Source organism: Microcaecilia unicolor, chromosome 4, assembly GCF_901765095.1.
Source record: "Microcaecilia unicolor chromosome 4, aMicUni1.1, whole genome shotgun sequence".
Lineage (NCBI taxonomy): Eukaryota > Metazoa > Chordata > Amphibia > Gymnophiona > Siphonopidae > Microcaecilia > Microcaecilia unicolor.
The window spans coordinates 149,507,304-149,525,599 of NC_044034.1; the positions used below are offsets into that span (position 1 = coordinate 149,507,304).

At 42.7% G+C, this 18,296-nt stretch overlaps 1 protein-coding gene across 5 annotated transcripts in view; it reads right to left on the reverse strand.

Moving 5' to 3' along the window:
* Positions 1–924: 924 nt before the first annotated feature.
* Positions 925–18,296, reverse strand: part of ZDHHC13 (zinc finger DHHC-type containing 13) — a 45,577-nt gene continuing 28,205 nt past the window's right edge. For all 5 annotated transcript variants that reach the window (XM_030200724.1, XM_030200725.1, XM_030200728.1 and 2 more), the window contains 4 exons: positions 8,305–8,388; positions 3,148–3,305; positions 2,763–2,860; positions 925–2,418 (listed from right to left, as the gene is read on the reverse strand). In XM_030200724.1, coding sequence (XP_030056584.1) covers positions 2,280–2,418; positions 2,763–2,860; positions 3,148–3,305; positions 8,305–8,388 — 479 coding nt within the window. In that variant the 3' untranslated portion in view covers positions 925–2,279. The remainder of the gene's footprint in view (positions 2,419–2,762; positions 2,861–3,147; positions 3,306–8,304; positions 8,389–18,296) is intronic.

Consider the following 18,296-nt stretch of genomic DNA (forward strand, 5'->3'; position numbering starts at 1 on the left):
ATTTTGCTCGTGTCTTATTTAGCCCTTCTCAAACCTTTGTATAATACCATGAGTCATAAATTTGTTTCTCACCTGCCTGCCTCTGACACCACTGTCTGCTTCCCTCTTGGTCCCAGTGGAGATGAACTCAATTTCTGGTCTCACCTCTCCAAGATTATGGATGAGCTGCACACATTCGCCATATAAATGGGGTTAACGTCACAGAGTGCTAATCTGTCATATATGCTAATTAGACTTTTCCGAGTGCAGAGAGACACAAAGCAGCACTTCTGTAGACTGGGCCAACTCTATATCTGGGATGTTGCATACAAGCCTCTTACACATTGATCAATGTGTGGTCTGACCAATGGCAGTGCTATGCAGATAATGATACTCAGATGATATGCAAGGTATAGATACACCAGATTACAAAGGTGGGGGGGGGGGGGGGGGGGCACTGGCAGGTTCAATGGCTGTGACATGAATATCTTTTTAAGCAATACATCTTATGAATCTCAAAGTGGAAGTAAAACATGAACCAGTAATCAAAACCTCCATGTCTGAAAGACTTCATTTATTAAATGTAAAAAAAAAGAACTTTTGTACAGATTTATATCTACAATAAAAGAGAAAGTAATTGAGTGAAGATCATTTTAATTGGAAGGCAACAGTCTTAACACTAATGGAATGATTTTAGAACAGAAGAACAGCATACTGGGTCAGACCAATGGTCCATCTAGCCCAGAATCCTGCTTCCAACAGTGGCCAATTTTTCACAGTCCACATGTGTTTTAACAACTTTGAATAGTTTTGTGTCACCTGCAAATGTAATGTAATCACCTCACTCACCATCCTGATTTCCAGATCATTAATAAATACATTAAATAGCACTGGTTCCAATACAGATTCCTGAGGCACACCACTATTCACCCTCTTCCATTGAGAAAAATGGTCTTACCCTCTGTTCTGTCCAATAACCAATTCCTAATCCACCATAGAACATTACCTCCTATCCCCTGTTAAATGCTGTTATGATTCTGTGCGATGCTCTGCAGATAGGCATCTCTTAAATTGAGCTCCTCAACCCCTACATGTGCATTTAAAAGGGTAGCACTGAAAGCTAGGGGCTTTGATTTACTACTTTCTCAAAAATATTCTTTTTTTTTTTATATTAACAGATCTCAAAAAATCTGTACAAGTATTGCTATACAGTCTAAAACATTACAAAAGTATAATTTTAAATGTGTTAGCTTTTATCTGCATTTATAAAACACATCGGACTTGGAAACTCTTCTAAGACTATTAAGTATTTCAAACAGTAGCTTCTCCTGCTGAAAGAGGTTACTTTCTGTCTCCTGCTCCCGCACACGACAAGCTCTGATAATGAACACTGATCCCAGCAATTGCTTTACTAGTCTTCTTTCCAAATAGATGGCTAACTGCACCCTAGTTCTTATTTTGATGGATGCCCATGCTTCTTCCAGACCTAATACTTGTGACAGATTTGCCAAAAAGTATCTGCAGGAAAAGAGATGTGGCCATATTTTCTGTTTAACAAAGTATTTTAAAAGCAAATTGAACAGAAGCATGTTCCACTGAATGACAGGTGAAAGACTTGTGGTCAAAGCTCCATTTGAGAAGCAAGTTATTGAAAGAAGAATACATAACTTTGGACACTGAGGGCTAAAAAGAGATCTGATCTGTACGATGTCATGATGTATACAAATCTCATGAATAGTCATTATGGATAAGTTGAAAAACAACCGGTTTGTAACCCTCAATGGCTACAATTTTAACAAGCTCTTGAAATGACATTTTACCCACAGACTCTTACAACAGCCACACTGAGTGGAGAAGATTTGCTTTCATCTATCACCTATTCTCTTGGCTGCAAGGAAGTCTTGTAGTCCACATTCCAAAGGAGAGTATGGATTTGGAAAAGGTGGTAGAAAACACAAGACAGCTGAGTTCTTGATGTGAAGAAAGACAGCAAGGGGGAGGAAGGATAGCTTAAAACACAGTCAAAAGTTCCACACACACGCCGAGGAATGATTCAATCTGACATCAAAGTGAATTTGTGTGGCCCAAGCAAAGTTCCACCAGGTAGTCACAAACCCTCACAGTTAATGTAAGCACTCATAAAAAAATATATTTTTCAGTGCTTTGTGCGATACATTTAAGTTGTATTTAACGCCAAACAATAAAAATTTGTTAAACTCCATGGAACTTACAAAAACAACCAGCAGACAACATTTGTAAAAAAGCAAGAACTGTGTTCTTCAGCTTGGGGCAGATGTCCTCTATACAGCCTGAAAGCTTTTCAACTTTGTTGGGTCAACCAGAAGCATGTACTGTTTAGTCCAGTCAATTTCCGTGTGCTTGGCCAGTCCAAAGCAGCGCCAGTGGAAAAATTCAGCAAGGTTCTTAAGGCATCCATGGCTAAAAGCAAGATGTGAGACCACCACATAAGCTGACAGATTCAAAGGCACCAAGCTAAAACCTCACACACTGCACTGGGAAGGCACAGAGCAGCCGCAAACAGGCAAATGAAAGTTTCACTTATACTAGGTGAGTTGTGTGTTTGCAAATGGCATTTTGAATCTCTGCTGCGATTCCCAGCACATATTACACTTGGCAGACAAGTCAATAGGAATGGGAACATAGGCAGATGGGCCTTGTGGCCTTTAACTGTTAATTACTGTAGAAAAGAAAAGTAATGGAAATGAACAAAACTACAAGCTAACAAAGATGCATGGAATGCAGTTTTTCTGCCAGGCACGTACTTAAATGGCGTAGTCCGTAAGGAGACAGGATGCTTTGAGTGTTTGCTTTTCATCAGCAACAGCATCCGTTCATGAGTTGTCAAACCTAAAAATGCAATCTCAAAAAAAGAACATATTCCACTTATTATGAATATCCACTGTGTTTCTGCAAAACATTAAAATAGCCACTAAATTAAGGAGAAGCAGAGTGTTTCTTCGTGTGTTAAAAACTTGTTGCTTCATATTCCGAACGGTTCTGAAAATACTTTGCATATTAAGCAACATCCTAAAAGATGAGTGCGTTTGAAGATAAGCTAATGCTCTAACAGCTGGTATGAGGTGCTTTACTAAAGCTAAACATCTGGCCAATATGACCCAGGACATGCTAAAAGTGCCTGAAGGTTACCTGATAGAGCTGCATTACAAGCATCAGGGCAGCCCAGGAGGTATGTAACAATGTGATCGTGAAGATGTATAAAAGCCACGGAGAACAAAACACAATCTGGGTTAAGAAGGTCCAGGCTCCATCCTGCTTGTAAGTTGTTGGACAGTGGCTTTTCCAATCTGAAGAGGAAGAAGATTTAGCATTTGCTGGTGCACCTTTGCCACTTACACAAGAGCTAGCAGTGTAGTAGTCAATCAAGAACAGAGTGAAAAGGCAGAAGACAAAGGCTAGTGCCACTATTTTTCAGTCTGCTCCATTGTTACTTCCTACCCTACAAAAAAATCCATAATAATCGATCTAGCAATTTCCATGCACACAGAATCCCAATGCACTTTACAATATAGCATGTCAGAAAACAGTTTTGCCTGGCAACACATATCACATGACAAGCTAAAGTTCAGCATATTTATTAAATGCATAATGCGCTAACATGTTTTTTATCAACAGGCCTTATCAATCTTCCTATTAACTCACTTTTTTAATTTATTGCATTAACCTACAACTGTTCCAAGAAAATTATCTTGGGAGTCTGGACGTCTTCTGACTTCCCATCTTTTGGGGCCTGGTGTAATAGATTTAGGGCTAGGGGTTCCCTTAAACAAGAAAAGCTTTTCTTATCTATTTGGGATGTTTACATACAGTCTGTCACCTGCAGCTTGCAGTGGGGGTTTTCTTACAAGACTTCTCAAGTGTCCAGTGCAGTCTATTCCCCCGCCCTTTATTTTGTAGGGTTTCTGGGGGTTTTCCAGTTACATTCGGGAGATCATAAGAATACAGGCCTCTTGATTTTGCATTGTCTTCCTAGGCTTCATTGTGGGAGTTTATTGTAGGGTTAGTGGGGTGGGGGGTGCGTAACAGTTGTAAAAATGTATTGATCATCTGTATTCTACTTCTGTCTTATACTTCTTCGCCACTTTGGTCTTAATAAAAATAGTTTAAACACTAATGTACAACTTTCTAGCCTGAAGGTGACTGATCCTTATTAAACAATTTTAAGCTCCTTGGATCAATCCTGATTACTTCTACTGTGGACATACAGAGGGTAAGAGAGGTTGGGGAGGGCTGGCTCTAGCACTGGAAAGGTGCCCTTCATGGCTAGTAGTCTCCATGCCCTTCAAAGCAACAGTGCCCTGTATGAGCCCCACTAACCCCCCCAAAGCAAAAAAAACATTTTCTTTGGATCTCCATCTTCAGATTCTCTCTTCAAAAGCTAGGAATTTAACTTTAAATAGCATGGGAGAAATAGGTGATGGTGGTATGTAAGTGGCTAAGATTTCTGAGGGACGTAGCACCACAAGGAGTTATGATGGGGGGGGGGGGGGGGGGGGGGAGAGTAGAGAGAACTAGAGGGGTTTTAGGAGGGGGATATAATATGTTAAGAGAAGGGAAATTATTAAAAATAACCTTAATTTATGTGTGTACATAGCAAATATTGCTGCAGACATTTAAAACCTGAACGAAGTTGACATTTTTTTTTTTTAATAATCAGATTTAAAATGACTCCAACTATAAAACTGAACAGTATAGCACATATATCAAGAGATCAGGTACAATGCCAGACATTGCAAAAGTTATATCAGTACTCTTGGGTTCAATGACACAGGAAATTGGGCACTGCAAATTCTGCTTAGTCCTGTTGTCTACCGCAAATTTGTACTCTTCATAAATTGTCATGCAAGTCTTCATAAACTGTGTAGTCTTTGTGTTGGCTGTGCTTCTTGGTCTTTGTTACTCTCACAATTCATGACAAGACAGTATAATGCTAAAGCAGATTCTGGGATAGAGTCGGGAAAGGGATAAGTTAGGAATTGGAATTGTGTACACCTGAACAAAGGTGCCAACCTTTAGACAGCAAAAATTTGAGGATACCAAACAAATTATTTAAGTGGAATAAGTCCCAATCTTTGGAGTGCTCTCCTCTCATCTACAAGATTACCTACATTTAAAACTGACCTGAATACCTATTTATTCAGGGAAGCTTTTCCAGGAGTCTTTCCTATATGGTGGGGGGGGGGGGGGGGGGGGGGGTGGAGTCATGAGTGCGGCAGTGTAGTTCTGTTATATTATTTATCCTCTCTTTCCTATATGGAATTCTACCTCATAATTCTACTGACTATCTCTATATATCTGTGTGTGTAAACCGCTCAGATAGATTTGATAGGCGATATATCAAGTAATAAAGAAACCTAAACTTGAAGGTATGGAGATAAAGAGGCAAAACCCCCTATTATGCAGGAGAGGAACAGATGAAGATTACAGAGGCAGGAAGTAAAAGGAACACTGGTTTTTCATAAGGGCCTCGGGGTTTGCAACAGAAGTTGCAGGGTGTTTGCAGACAAGGACTGTGCAGGAACATGCATATTACCTTTCTTTTGGTGTAAGAAATTAATCACAATTCAAACTCCTTGGCTGTACTAGAAGATTTTACTTTTGCCTTTCCACTGGAATTAGCAGGTGTGGATTCTGTCTTGGAGTACATGCAGAGCTTGGATGATCTTCTCTTACAACAGCCTGGGGGACAGAAACCCATCTAGGTGCACTAATAGATGCTATGTTTTTAAAAAAGTGTGGGATAAATACAGAAGACCCCTTAATGGCAAGATGAAAACCCCAAGCCCTGGGTACCTCAGCTTAAAACAGCACTGAAACTAAGATGGAGTCACTCCAGAGAGTGGCTACTAAAATAGTTAATATCGTTTACCAAAAGAGACTTCAGTCTCTGCAAAACATGATTACAAAAATACCACTGGCTTCCCATTCAATGTCTTCTTTTCAAACTCCTGACACTTACATTCAAAGCCCACAGAATGGTCCACCCTCTCTACCTGTCTTCTCTTAGAATTCCATACTCCCCAGTTTGTTTGGTTCTACCTGGCTCTAAACTTGCCCAATTAGAGTCAACCAGGCATCGTGCCTTCTTCTTCACTGCACCGTCTTCCTGGAATTCACTCCCCTTCTATAGCCGTACAGAATTCTCTTTCAAGGTTTTTACCCAAGCCTTTCATTCATCTTAGGTTCTCCCTGATTGCCTGGGACCCCGCCCAGAACAAGATCATACCTGGTCCTTTATTTTCAGCTCTAGGAGACCAAGGGAAAGAAATACACACATACACCACCAATAAAAAAAAAATACAGATCAAAGGCCTTTGGGAGAGAGAACTGAGGGTCTCACATAATGGCAGTGAGGCCACCCAGAACTGTCTCAAAATCCCTCAGGTCCTCTGCTCTTTTATTAAGAATGCATTAAGTCATAAATTAACTGGTTACATCACAAACCATGGGACACAAACTTTGAAATAAAATGCACTGGCTAGATTATATTCAACTTCTATCTGCATTCTAAAGAGCAAAGGTCAGACAGCTGCTAGCTATTTTGGTAAAGATCATTAACATTTATAGGAATACGGAACTAACATACATTATTCCATATTACATCTGCATGCTCAGACATCTGCATATTTCTCTCTTACTTTCCTATTCCCTTTCAAACATGTGTGTTCTTAGTGACACTTCCCAGCATCTGAACAAAACATTCATTACTTAAGCTTGTTGAAACTGTTAATTCAGTAAGTGTCAGCAATCTGTAACTAGGTTAAATGCATCTGTCCTGCTCTGTCTTAAAATTCCCAGTTTCACATATTTAATGCTTAACTCTTGATATTCCCTTCTGAGCTAGGGGTGCAATCATTTTTATAATACATCCTTAATATCATCATCCCGTGGGGTTAGTTAAATTTGCCTTGCTGTTCCTTTTCCTTTCCCCTCCCTGTGACACTTTCCCCTATTCCCCTCGCCACACTTCCTTGCCTGCCCTTAGCCTTCCCTTTCCCCTAACTAATGTAGTTTGAAGTGTGTTTGCTTTCTGCTGTTTGTATATCTGTCCTATCAATTTACTGTAGTTCCTTTCCTTTTTCTTATTTATTTGGATTTTTTCTCACACCTTTTCACTAGTAGCTCAAGGTGAGTTACATTCAGGTACATAATCTAAATTTGTACCTGAGGCAATGCAGGATTAAGTGACTTACCCAAGATCACAAGGAGCAGCAGCAGGATTTGAATGGATGTCAAGACTGGTGCTCTAACCACTAGGCCACTCCTCCACTCCACTTATGACTCGTAATTTTTTATTTTTGACTCACATAAGCTGCCAAGACCTGCCAGTTAACCTAGGTGATATAGTAAATTCCTAATAAATTATAAACTATGAGGACAGACAAAGACCTCAATCTATACACTTTGGAAGAGGGGAGATATGATAGAGACATTTAAATACCTATGTGGCATAAATGCACAGGAGGCAAGACTCTCAATTGAAAGGAAGCTTTGGAATGAGGGGGCATAGGATGAAGGTGAAAGGGGATAGACAACCTGGGACAATACGTCTTCATGGAATGGGTAGTGAATTTGTGGAACAGTCTCCCAGTAGAAGTGGTGGAGACAGTCTGTATTTGAATTCAGAAAAGCTTGGGACAAGTGCATAAGATCTCTAAGGGAGAGGAAGGGATAGTAGATGGCATGGATGGGCAGACCGTATAGGTCACATGACCATTATCTTCCTTCATTTTATTTTTACACAATTTTATTGATGAATAAATATCATACAACAAGCAAGAACATGACATTACTCTTACCCACCTCACCATTTTACGCTTTAATCCCTCCCAATTCCCCACCCCTTTTCTCTTCTCATATACAACAGAAACCAGCATGTATGGCCTTTGCTCTTATGGCCCTCCACCCTACAACCAGAGTCGAATAGTTAGACGTGAGGAGGAGGCCCTCCTCTCCCCACAAAAGCTAGTTATTTGCCTTCATTTTAATATGTTTCTAAGAAGGCATGGGATTGGGGGGGGGGGGGGGGGGAGTACTTGTATTAAAGCAGCACAGTTACAATCTTAGCATGTTACTACAAGATGGGGCCATTCAGTTTTTATCTGTCATCCTTTCTTCCAGAACAATATAGCAACAATTTAGGGAACTTTCTTTTATGAAACATGCTGAGATAGCAGCCCAGCCTTTATGAACTGCATTGCCATTTTCTTAATAGATGAATGAGGGTAGGAAGGTCATTTATGAAAACTAAAGAAACATGAAAACAAATGCAAAAAGAATACTTACAGACTGAGATTGCATATATTATCCAGGTACCCACCACCGTAAGGAAAAATAAGAACAAGATGAAATATTGATGGTTTCCTGCACCTGGTTTCAGAAAGAAAGATAGACCATGTGAATTTAATTTGAATTTCTAATCTCAGGAAACAGGAGCTTAGCCAGATATGGAGAAGAAGGAGAGAGTCTCTATAATAGCTGATCAGACACACTCAGAGCCCTTATAGCAGTAAACTAGTGCCCTGTGCTCTTAAGTATCAGCCATAGAGCAGATAAGAAATGCTGCAATACAGGGCTGCCTCTTTTTTTTTTTTTTTGAAGGACACTTTTGGGGTAGAGATTTAGTAGTCATCATCTTAACCCTCAAATATCATTGACATTCTTTCTTTTCTTTTTATGTTTCAACAATTTTTATTGATGACAAACAATACCAAGACACTATACAACCATCTGGCCGTATCACAAATACAGTCCACAAAATAACACCTTAAGGGCTCCTATATGTTACATGGAGGGGCATAATCGAACGGGGCGCCAAATTTTTCCTGAGGACGTTTTCGCTGGACATCCCTGCGAAGGGGCGGGGAAACCCGTATTATCGAAACAAGATGGGCGTCCATCTTTCGTTTCGATAATATGGTCGGGACGCCCAAATCTCAACATTTAGGTAGACCTTAGAGATGGTCGTCCTTAGAGATGGTCGTCTCCGATTTTCGGCGATAATGGAAACCGAGGACCTCCATCTCAGAAACGACCAAATCTAAGCCATTTGGTTGTGGGAGGAACCAGCATTCGTAGTGCACTGGCCCCCCTCACATGCCAGGACACCAACCGGGCACCCTAGGGGGCATGGCAGTGGACTTCACAAATTGCTCCCAGGTGCATAGCTCCCTTACCTTGGGTGCTGAGCCCCCCAAACCCCACTCCCCACAACTGTACCACACTACCACAGCCCTAAGGGGTGAAGGGGGGCACCTACATGTGGGTACAGTGGGTTTGTGGTGGGCTCACATTTACCACCACAAGTGTAACAGGTAGAGGGGGATGGGCCTGGGTCCGCCTGCCTGAAGTGCACTGCAGTACCCACTAAAACTGCTCCAGGGACCTGCATACTGCTGTCAGGGAGCTGGGTATGACATTTGAGGCTGGCATAGAGTCTGGCAAAAAAATAGTTTTTATTGTTTTTAGGGTGGGAGGGGGTTAGTGACCACTAGGGGAGGTCATCCGGTCAGTTCGGGAACCTTTTTGAGGCTTGGTCGCAAGAAAAAATGGACCAAGTCGGCCAACTGCTCGTCAGGGACACCCTTCTTTTTTCCATTATCGGCCGAGGACGCCCATGTGTTAAGCACGCCCCAGTCCTGCCTTCTGTTTATATGGGACATGCAGGTCATGAACCATAAAATAACTTTACAACAGTAATTGAGAATTATGAGCAAAGCTAGGCCTCTGTGAATAGGCTATGAACAGGTTAAGAGTCACTGAGAAGCTAAATAATAAGAATTACACAGAATGTGAATCTCATGTCAGCTTGCCCTTCTGTTGGAGAGACAGGCAGATATGGAGTCATAAAAGAGATGTGTAGAAGAAGAATACTGTACATGAATATAGTAATTTAAGGGGAAATTTGCTGCTGACCATGAAAAGCAGATAATGTAAGACACAACTTTGGTTGCTGGGAAGATGGTTTTTGCACAGTAGATAACCTTACTGACCTTACTTATGATAAGCAAATATGTTATGAAGAACTTTGCTTCTGTAAGATAGAATTTACTAGAATACGTTAGAATATGCTGACTTTGTACTTCCAATACTAGCACATGAGAGAAAAGCGTATAAAAGGAGAATCCTGGACAGAGGCAATCAGAGAGCTAATGTCAGAGGTCACATCTGTGTCCTGGTTGCTGTCTCATATGAGAATTAATTGTATTACGTATTCTAATTGTAGTCCTGATTGGTAAGTGTAATAAACAATTACTGATTATTCTCATATTACTAAAGCCTTCTGTGTCTTTCTGTCTCTCCGCCTGGTGGCGTTAGGACCATAATCCCTGGAGTCCTGGACATTCCAGGTTACAGGTAACTAGTACCTTTATACCTGGGAGAAGCCAGAAAGATAAACACTTCGCTATGCTTCTGACACCCCCCCGGGAACTTTGGTCTTCCCCGCGACGGAAAGCAGTTGAGGACGCCCAAAATCGGCTTTCGATTATGCCGATTTGGGCGACCCTGGGAGAAGGACGCCTATCTCCCAATTTGTGTCGAAAGATGGGCGCCCTTCTCTTTCGAAAATAAGCCTGATAATGTCATCCAATTAAAACTGATTAATCTTACCCACCCCACACTCCAAATTCTGGTAGGCATGCCCTATGGCATCTCTCCGACTCAATATCAATAGCAACTTCACAACAACCTTAAGAATAAAGCATCATCTGTTCTTTATAATCACCTCAAACCCCATCCTATAACCCAACAGCCCCATAAAAAAAGGGCCCCCCTCCCAGGGCGAGGTGCACACGCCACCACAATGGCCTATCAAAGCAAGAAGACTTGGGGCGATCCAGCAGCTCACCGACCAGCTAACAACAGAATTGTCCTAGCCCTATGTGGAAGAGAACCAATATACCTTTCCCAAACTGCTAAAAAGTCCTTCCAGCGTTTTGGAGAATATCTCGCATACCTCTTTTCCAACATCATCATCTCGTGTAAACGATTTCTCCAAGCCCAAAAGGACGGGGCCAACTCCCCCACCCAAAACGCTCATAATGACCCGCTTGCCTATAGCTCCCACCTTACGCAGCAATATCTGGGAACACTGGCGTATCCTATAACTTTCATAATTGTCTAATAGCCACCCCTCCGGCGAGAGCAGCAACACCCTATCCAACAACTTCTCCATATACCGTGGTATTTCTTTCCAAAAACGTTTTACCCTTGGACAACTCCAAAAGGCATGAAAAAAAGAATTAGTTTCTCTTCTGACAGTCCGGGGTATCAATGCCCCTCGCTTTAAACTTCTGTTCTTGCGTGAAGTAAGCCCTGTGTAAAATTCGAAACGGACACTCCCGAATCTCCACACTCACCGAGATTTCCGGGATTCTCCGAATTAATCTGTGAAAATCAAGAGAGCTTGCTAAGGGCCCTAAATCTCCGCCCCACCTGAGGGCAAGATCAAGATCCTCAAAACAATCCTTCTGAATAATATTCCGCAAAGCCGCATGCAGTGCCGAGACCGTCAGGCCCCCCTCTCTGAATTTGTCAAAAAAGCCCTGTAAGCTCGCCCCCAGTGACGGGAACAAAGCTCCTTCAGGAAGAGCCTGAATATAATGTTGTAAATCACTAGGTTCAAGCACTCTTCTTGTACTTAAAGAATTCCAGGATAACAGCTTCCCCCTCTCATCCAACACGTGTTGTATCAGGGTCCCTGGGATAAAACCCAGATTTCCCCGGATCGGAAGATGGTCCAAGCACTCCGGCTGTCTCCCCAGCAAAGTTACCAGATAACGCCACGTCTGTCTCAGCGACCCAACAATCACGCTGCGACGCAGTATAGTCGGCAACTCTGCTCTCTAACCATGCAGCAACGAATTAACATGCCATGGGTGATAATATGACTCTTCGGAGATATTGGGCAACATGGCGTCTGAATAGGACGTGTGTGAAATAGCTCCTCACTCAACTCCCTCTTGCTGTTTTTTTTTCCCTTAAAAAAATACATTTCCATGCCCAAGAGACGGGGCAAACAGAGGGCTTACCCTGCTCCCTCTGCAAGACAGGAATTGGGACCGATGGACCGTTTCACTGTTTCCAGAGTAGAATTGACTGGGCAACAACCCTTGCTGCAGGAGGGATCGATGAGAGGAGAACCGACCTACCTGCCTGAGGGAGAGACCACTCTGAGCCCAGAGGAACGGAGTCCTCCTTCGATGCTGGCAATGCTGGCAGACCAGAGCCCTGGATTGACTAGACCCGATGAGGAGATGTCTGATCTGGGAGCAGGGGCAGACTCTGCTAGCAGAACGCCGAGTGCAGCAGTGCTGGTGGTTACTGCTGAGAATACCAAAGGAGTAGGAGTTGAATCACAGGAGAGCAAGACTGGCTCTGAGAAAGGAGCTCAGGAAGAGGTAACATTGAAATTATTTCCTAAAAAACCGGAGAAAATAACCCTAGAAAAAATTTGGGATGCTTTGGAATGTTTAGAAGATTCTTTAACCCAGAAACTATCTCCAATAGTTAAAGTTACTCAATCAAATCAAGCTAAAATAGCAGACTTGGAAAAACAGTTGGAACAATCTAAAACTTTTGAACAAACAATTATACTTGAAACAAATCAAATTAAAGAGAGCCAAATAACTTTAATAAAAGAAAATGTATACTTACAGAGGAAAATAGAAACTTTAGAAAATTTACAAAGGATGAAAACATTGAGATTTATAAATTTTCCTAAAGTTCCAGCAGTGGCTCCTTTAATAACATTCAAAAGATATCTTTTTGAAGTATTAAAAATTACTGAACAATTGTTTCCACCTGTAGCAAGGATTTATTATTTGGCTCCCTATGTTAAGAAACCAAGTGAGCACATAATACCATCTATGGAAACCCCATTTGAGGAGCTAAATTTGAATTTATCACAAACAATTGAAGATGAACTATGTGGAGTACAACCTGCTACATTAATTATAGACTTTGTTCTACAGCCGGATCGGGACTGGATCTTGAAAACTTTCTTTAAACATAGACATGAAGTCTTTCTGAATTGCAAAGTCAAAGTATTTCCTGATATTGCTAGACAAACTCAGAAAAGACGTCAGTCTTTTTTGAAACTTCGTGATCGTGTATTGTCACAGGGGGGAATTTTCTGGCTTAATTTTCCTTGCAAATGTGTTGTTAAATTTCAATCAATTAAATATGTTTTCTTTGAGAGTGATCAGTTAGCAAAATTCCTGGACTCCAGACAAGAACCAGCCGTAAACTCTCTTGTGCTTCCTCCATTAGTATCTACTCCGTGATAGGATAAGTGGGAACATGTTCTATTCATTTTTTTCCTATGTTAACCAATTTTTGAATTGTGCCTTGCCTATAATTGTGGACTTTAGCAGTAATTATCATTTAATAGATTTTCTTTATAAAATATTTTCTTGTATGGTATGATAATACTCCTTTTCTGTACAAGTGTATCTTGTAAAATTCATTAAAATCACAAATAAATAAATAAATAAATAATATGACTCTTCATATTCTCGGGGGGGGGGGGGGGGGGGGTGGGGTGGGTATAACTACATTCTTCAGGGACACAATCTCCGAGGTGGCAGATAAGGCACGCCGAATCGTAAAAGCGTATGTCGGGAAGACCCAGCCCTCCGTATTTGAAGGCTCCCACAAGATACTTAAAGGCCAATTTCGGCTTTTGGCCCACTCAACAAAAATGGGACAGAAGTTTCCTTAAGACCAATAAATCCCGCTTCAACACTCGAAGAGGTAACATCTGGAAAGTAAAAAGCCATTTTGGAAAGACGACCATATTAAAAAGCTGTATTCTCCCATGAATCGATAACAGAAAATGTACCCATCTAGCTAAACTCACTTTAGTATACTCCAATAGTAGCGGTATATTCACCCGGTACAACATGGAAGTTCTAAAGGGTAACTGAATACCCAGATATCAAAAAGAGGTAGTTTCCCATTTAAAAGGAAAAGGACCATGTCAGGTATCTCGAACTGAAGAAGCTGTAGGCAGTGTCAAAGATTTATCTACATTCAACTTAAAGCCAGAAAAGTCTCCATATTCCTTAAAAGTCTCCAATAACTCTGAAAACGATGTCTGAGGCTCAACTACATGCACTAGCAGGTCATCCGCAAAGGCCAAATTTTTGAACTCTTGCCTTCCTATACGAATCCCCTGAATGCTTCTATTGCCCGTAACATCTCTGATCAAGGGATCAAGCGATACAACAAAGAGTAGCGGAGAGAGGGGGCAGCCCTGCCGTGTGCCTCGGTGTATCCCAAAAGCCAACGACATCACACCGTTCACTTGTATCTGTGCCTTAGGGTTCAAATACAGAGCCATGACAGCAGATAACCCCCCCCCCACACACACACACACACTAAACCCATATCGGTGAAGGGTAGCGAAAAGCAATCCCCAGTTAACCCGATCAAATGCTTTTTCCGCATCGAAATTAACCAGTAAGGATGGTTTATCCAGTCTCTCTACCTGTTCCATGGAAATAAGAATCTTACGCAGATTATGTGTAATAGTGCGCCCCCGAACAAATCTTACTTGAGGATCCGCCATCAGATCAGGAAGCACCCGAGCCATACGGTTAGCCAAAATTTTCACAAACAACTTTGCCTCTGCATTAAACAGAGAGATGGGCCTATAAGAAGAGGGACTCTCCGGGTCTCTCCCCTGCTTCAGCAACACGATCACATTAGCCAATTGAAAAGATTTCGGGAGTTCTCCCATTTCCACAAACTGATTGAAGGATGACTGCAAAATAGGAATGACGGATGGGCATAACAGTTTGTAAAATTCTGTACTGAGCCCATCCGGGCCTGGCGACTTTAACAATGCACTCTGCTGCACCGCCAAGGCCACCTCCTCGTCCGTTATGGGAGCATTCAGTTTATCAACATCTCTGGCGTCCAAACCAGGCAAATCTAAACTATCAAGATAGAGGTCTCCCTCCAGTGTTGCTTCTGCTGGTGGCGCATATAACTTTTGGTAGTATTGTTGAAACATCTCCACTGTCTCCAGATCAGTCCTCACCCTAACACCATCCCCCCTATCTAGTTGGGTTAACGTATGGGATCCACTCGTTTTTTTGACCAAATGAGATAATAACTTCCCGGATTTATTAACATATAAATACATTTGATATTTAAAGAAAGTCACAGATTTCTTCACCCTATCATGAAGAAGCTCGTTAAGAGATGTCTGTATCGCTAAAAGAGACTCCCAAGCCTATGCTGTAAGATGGTCCCCATATGATTTCGGGGCCTTAACCAACAGTTTTTCTAGCCTCAAAATTTCCCGATCTCTGGCCTTTTTCTTAAAGGAAGAATAAGCTATGATTTCTCCCCTGAGCACCGCTTTGGCAGCCTCCCAAAACAGCACTGGCTGTTGCAAATGAGCTTCATTATGCATTTGATATCCCTCCCATTTCCTAGTCAAGTATTCCCGAAAGCTCTTATCCCAGTAAAGCTGCGAGGGAAATCTCCACTGGTACAAGCCACTCCCCAAACTCCAGAGTACACCACACCGAGGCATGATCTCATACGCTGTATGGTCCTATACCTGCGTCACACACCAATGAAAAAAGAGATACCAACAACAGCCAATAATCAATTCTGGATTGAGTTCCATGGGCTCGAGACAAATGTGTGTAATCTCGATCCGAGGGCTGCAACGTTCTCCAAAGATCTAAAAGGTCTAAACTCGAACAAAGTAACGGAATGCCTCTAGAAGAACTACCTTTATCCTGAGGGGAACCACTGGACTTGTTTGGATCATGTACCATGTTAAAATTGCCTCCCATTAGAATAGGTAAATCCACCAGCCCCACCACTTTCTGAATAATGGCTCTTACCCATCCATGGTTATACACATTGGGCCCATACACATTGCATAGTCACATTGGCTTCTTGTTAAGAGCAGCTTTGATCATTAAAAACCTCCCCTTAGGGTCCGTCCACGACTGCTGAATCACAACATCCAATCCTTTCCTTACCAGGACCAAAAGTCTGCCCTTTCGGTGAACTGCTGGAGATTCAACTATTTGCCCCACCCACCATCGTCTGAACTTCAAGTGTTCCACCGCTGATAAGTGGGTTTCTTGCAAAAAGGCAATATCCGCCTTTTGATGGTTCAAAGCTTGTAAAATTTTTTGCTGTTTAATAGGCGAAGTAACCTCATTCACCCTCCCAAAAATAGCTATCGCATGCATCTCGCTCCTGGGAGAAAAAAAAATGAAATCTCCCATACCGGAATCCTTCTAAACCCGTATCCAGTCTCAGAACCTCCCTCCCCCTCTCCCCCTCCCAACCAGGGGCATTGCCAGATATCGGCAGGAGGGGGGGTCCAGAGCCCAATGTGAGGGGGCACATTTTAGCCCCCCCGGTGGCACTGAGCCCCCATTGCCGCCGACACCGCCCGCCATTGTCGACCACTCCTCCCCAATGACCCGCTCGACCCCCCCCCCCCTCCCGCCACCAACCCGCCTACTTTTGCTGGCCCGAGGTCCTCCTCGCAAAAGGCTTCCTATTCCTTCTGTTTCTGATGTCCAGCACGTTGTACGTGCAGGATGTCAAACTCACAGAACGAAGCCATGCAGGACATCAGAAACAGAAGGAATAGGAAGCCTTTTGCGAGGAGGACCTCGGCTGGCGGGGGATTGGGGTCCCCCACCATCAAAGCTAGGTGGGTTGGCGGTGGGAGGGCGGATCATCGGCAGGGGGGGCCCAGGGTCCAATCTACAGGGGCCCAGGCCCCCAGGCCCCACATAGCTACGCCACTGCTCCCAACCCCCTTCACTCCTCCTTTAAACTACGCTGTCCAACAACAGATGGACTGAGGTCCGCGTGGAAATGCTCCCATCCTCCACCCTCCCACCTCCTCCATAGGAATGCCCATGGCTGCAAGCCGTACTACCAAACAGGCTTGTAAAAAAAAAAAAAAAAAAAAAAAGAGACGGACTAATCCCCTCTGCAACTATGGAAATAGGACTGGTACACTCAACAGCACCTTTCCCGTGACGATCTCCATACCTTCCCCACAAACCACCCCTCCCATCCTTGAATCTCCCAAAGTCCTCCCAGGCAGTTAACAATATATCCTCTTCAACGTGTCAATGTAAGTGATGTAAAATACACAAGAATAGTTCATGAGGAAAATGAACAAAGTTTTGAAGATGATCTCTGTGAAGCGTGCTACTTCTCCTCCCAGAAACACAAATTTAAATTCACATTTACCGGTCTCTTACTGACATAAGGTCCTTCAGCTTCCTTGCCTAAGCAATACTTTTTACATTGCGCACATTCCTCAGCACGCAAGAAGGAAAAAACAACAAAAAAACCACACTCATCCCCCCACATTCAGTCTGCGAATCTTGCCCTACCCATGTCCCGAATAATCCCCCCTTCCCCATTATCCATTATTGCAGTAGGCACATATCTGCTTAGATCTATTAAATAAAACACCTTGTCCATACCCCCAACCCAATAAGCTTGAATGTCACATGGTGCCAAGAAAACAACATGTTATCCATCCAGGAGAATGCCACGATCTTCCATTCTGGCAAAGTCAGCCCACACCCTACCGCCATCATCCACTCCCCCCTTACCCACATTCACACCTAAACTGTATACATGTAAAAAATAAATCCTGAATTTCTGCCATAGAAAAAATGTTCCAGTAACCTTGAAGTAGAACCCAGAGTCCTGTATAAGTCCACATTTACAACCTCTCCTTCAGCCGATCTCCCGTCCATAGGTAGCAGGAAAAAACCACAAACTTCTGCTTGACGCCTTGTTCATGGTCCATCCTCCGCCATGCTGACCAACTCTCCTCCGATTAAACCGCTGCTTGTCAGCAAAAATTTTGCATCTTCTGGTGAGCCAAAAAACTGCGATTTACCATCTTTGATAACTTTCAGTCTCGCCGGGTACAGCAAAGCAAACTGGAGCAAATGCACGTCTCAAATTCGAAACTTGTAGAAAAATCCTGAAAGCACAGAACAGATTTATTTTCGAATTTTAAAGGACCCTTCGCTCTTATGGCCCTTAGAATCTCTGCTTTATGTGCATAATTCAAGATCTTAAGAATGACCATGCAAGGCTTGAGCTCTGTAGACCTTCTAAGTCCCAGCCTATGGGCCCGTTCCACCCGCAAAGGCCCCGCTGTTGAATTTAGGTGCAGCTCAGATTCCAACCAGGATTCTAGAAATTTCCTCAGTTCTGCTTCGGGGATAGATTCCGGTAAACCTACGAGTCTTAGGTTCCCT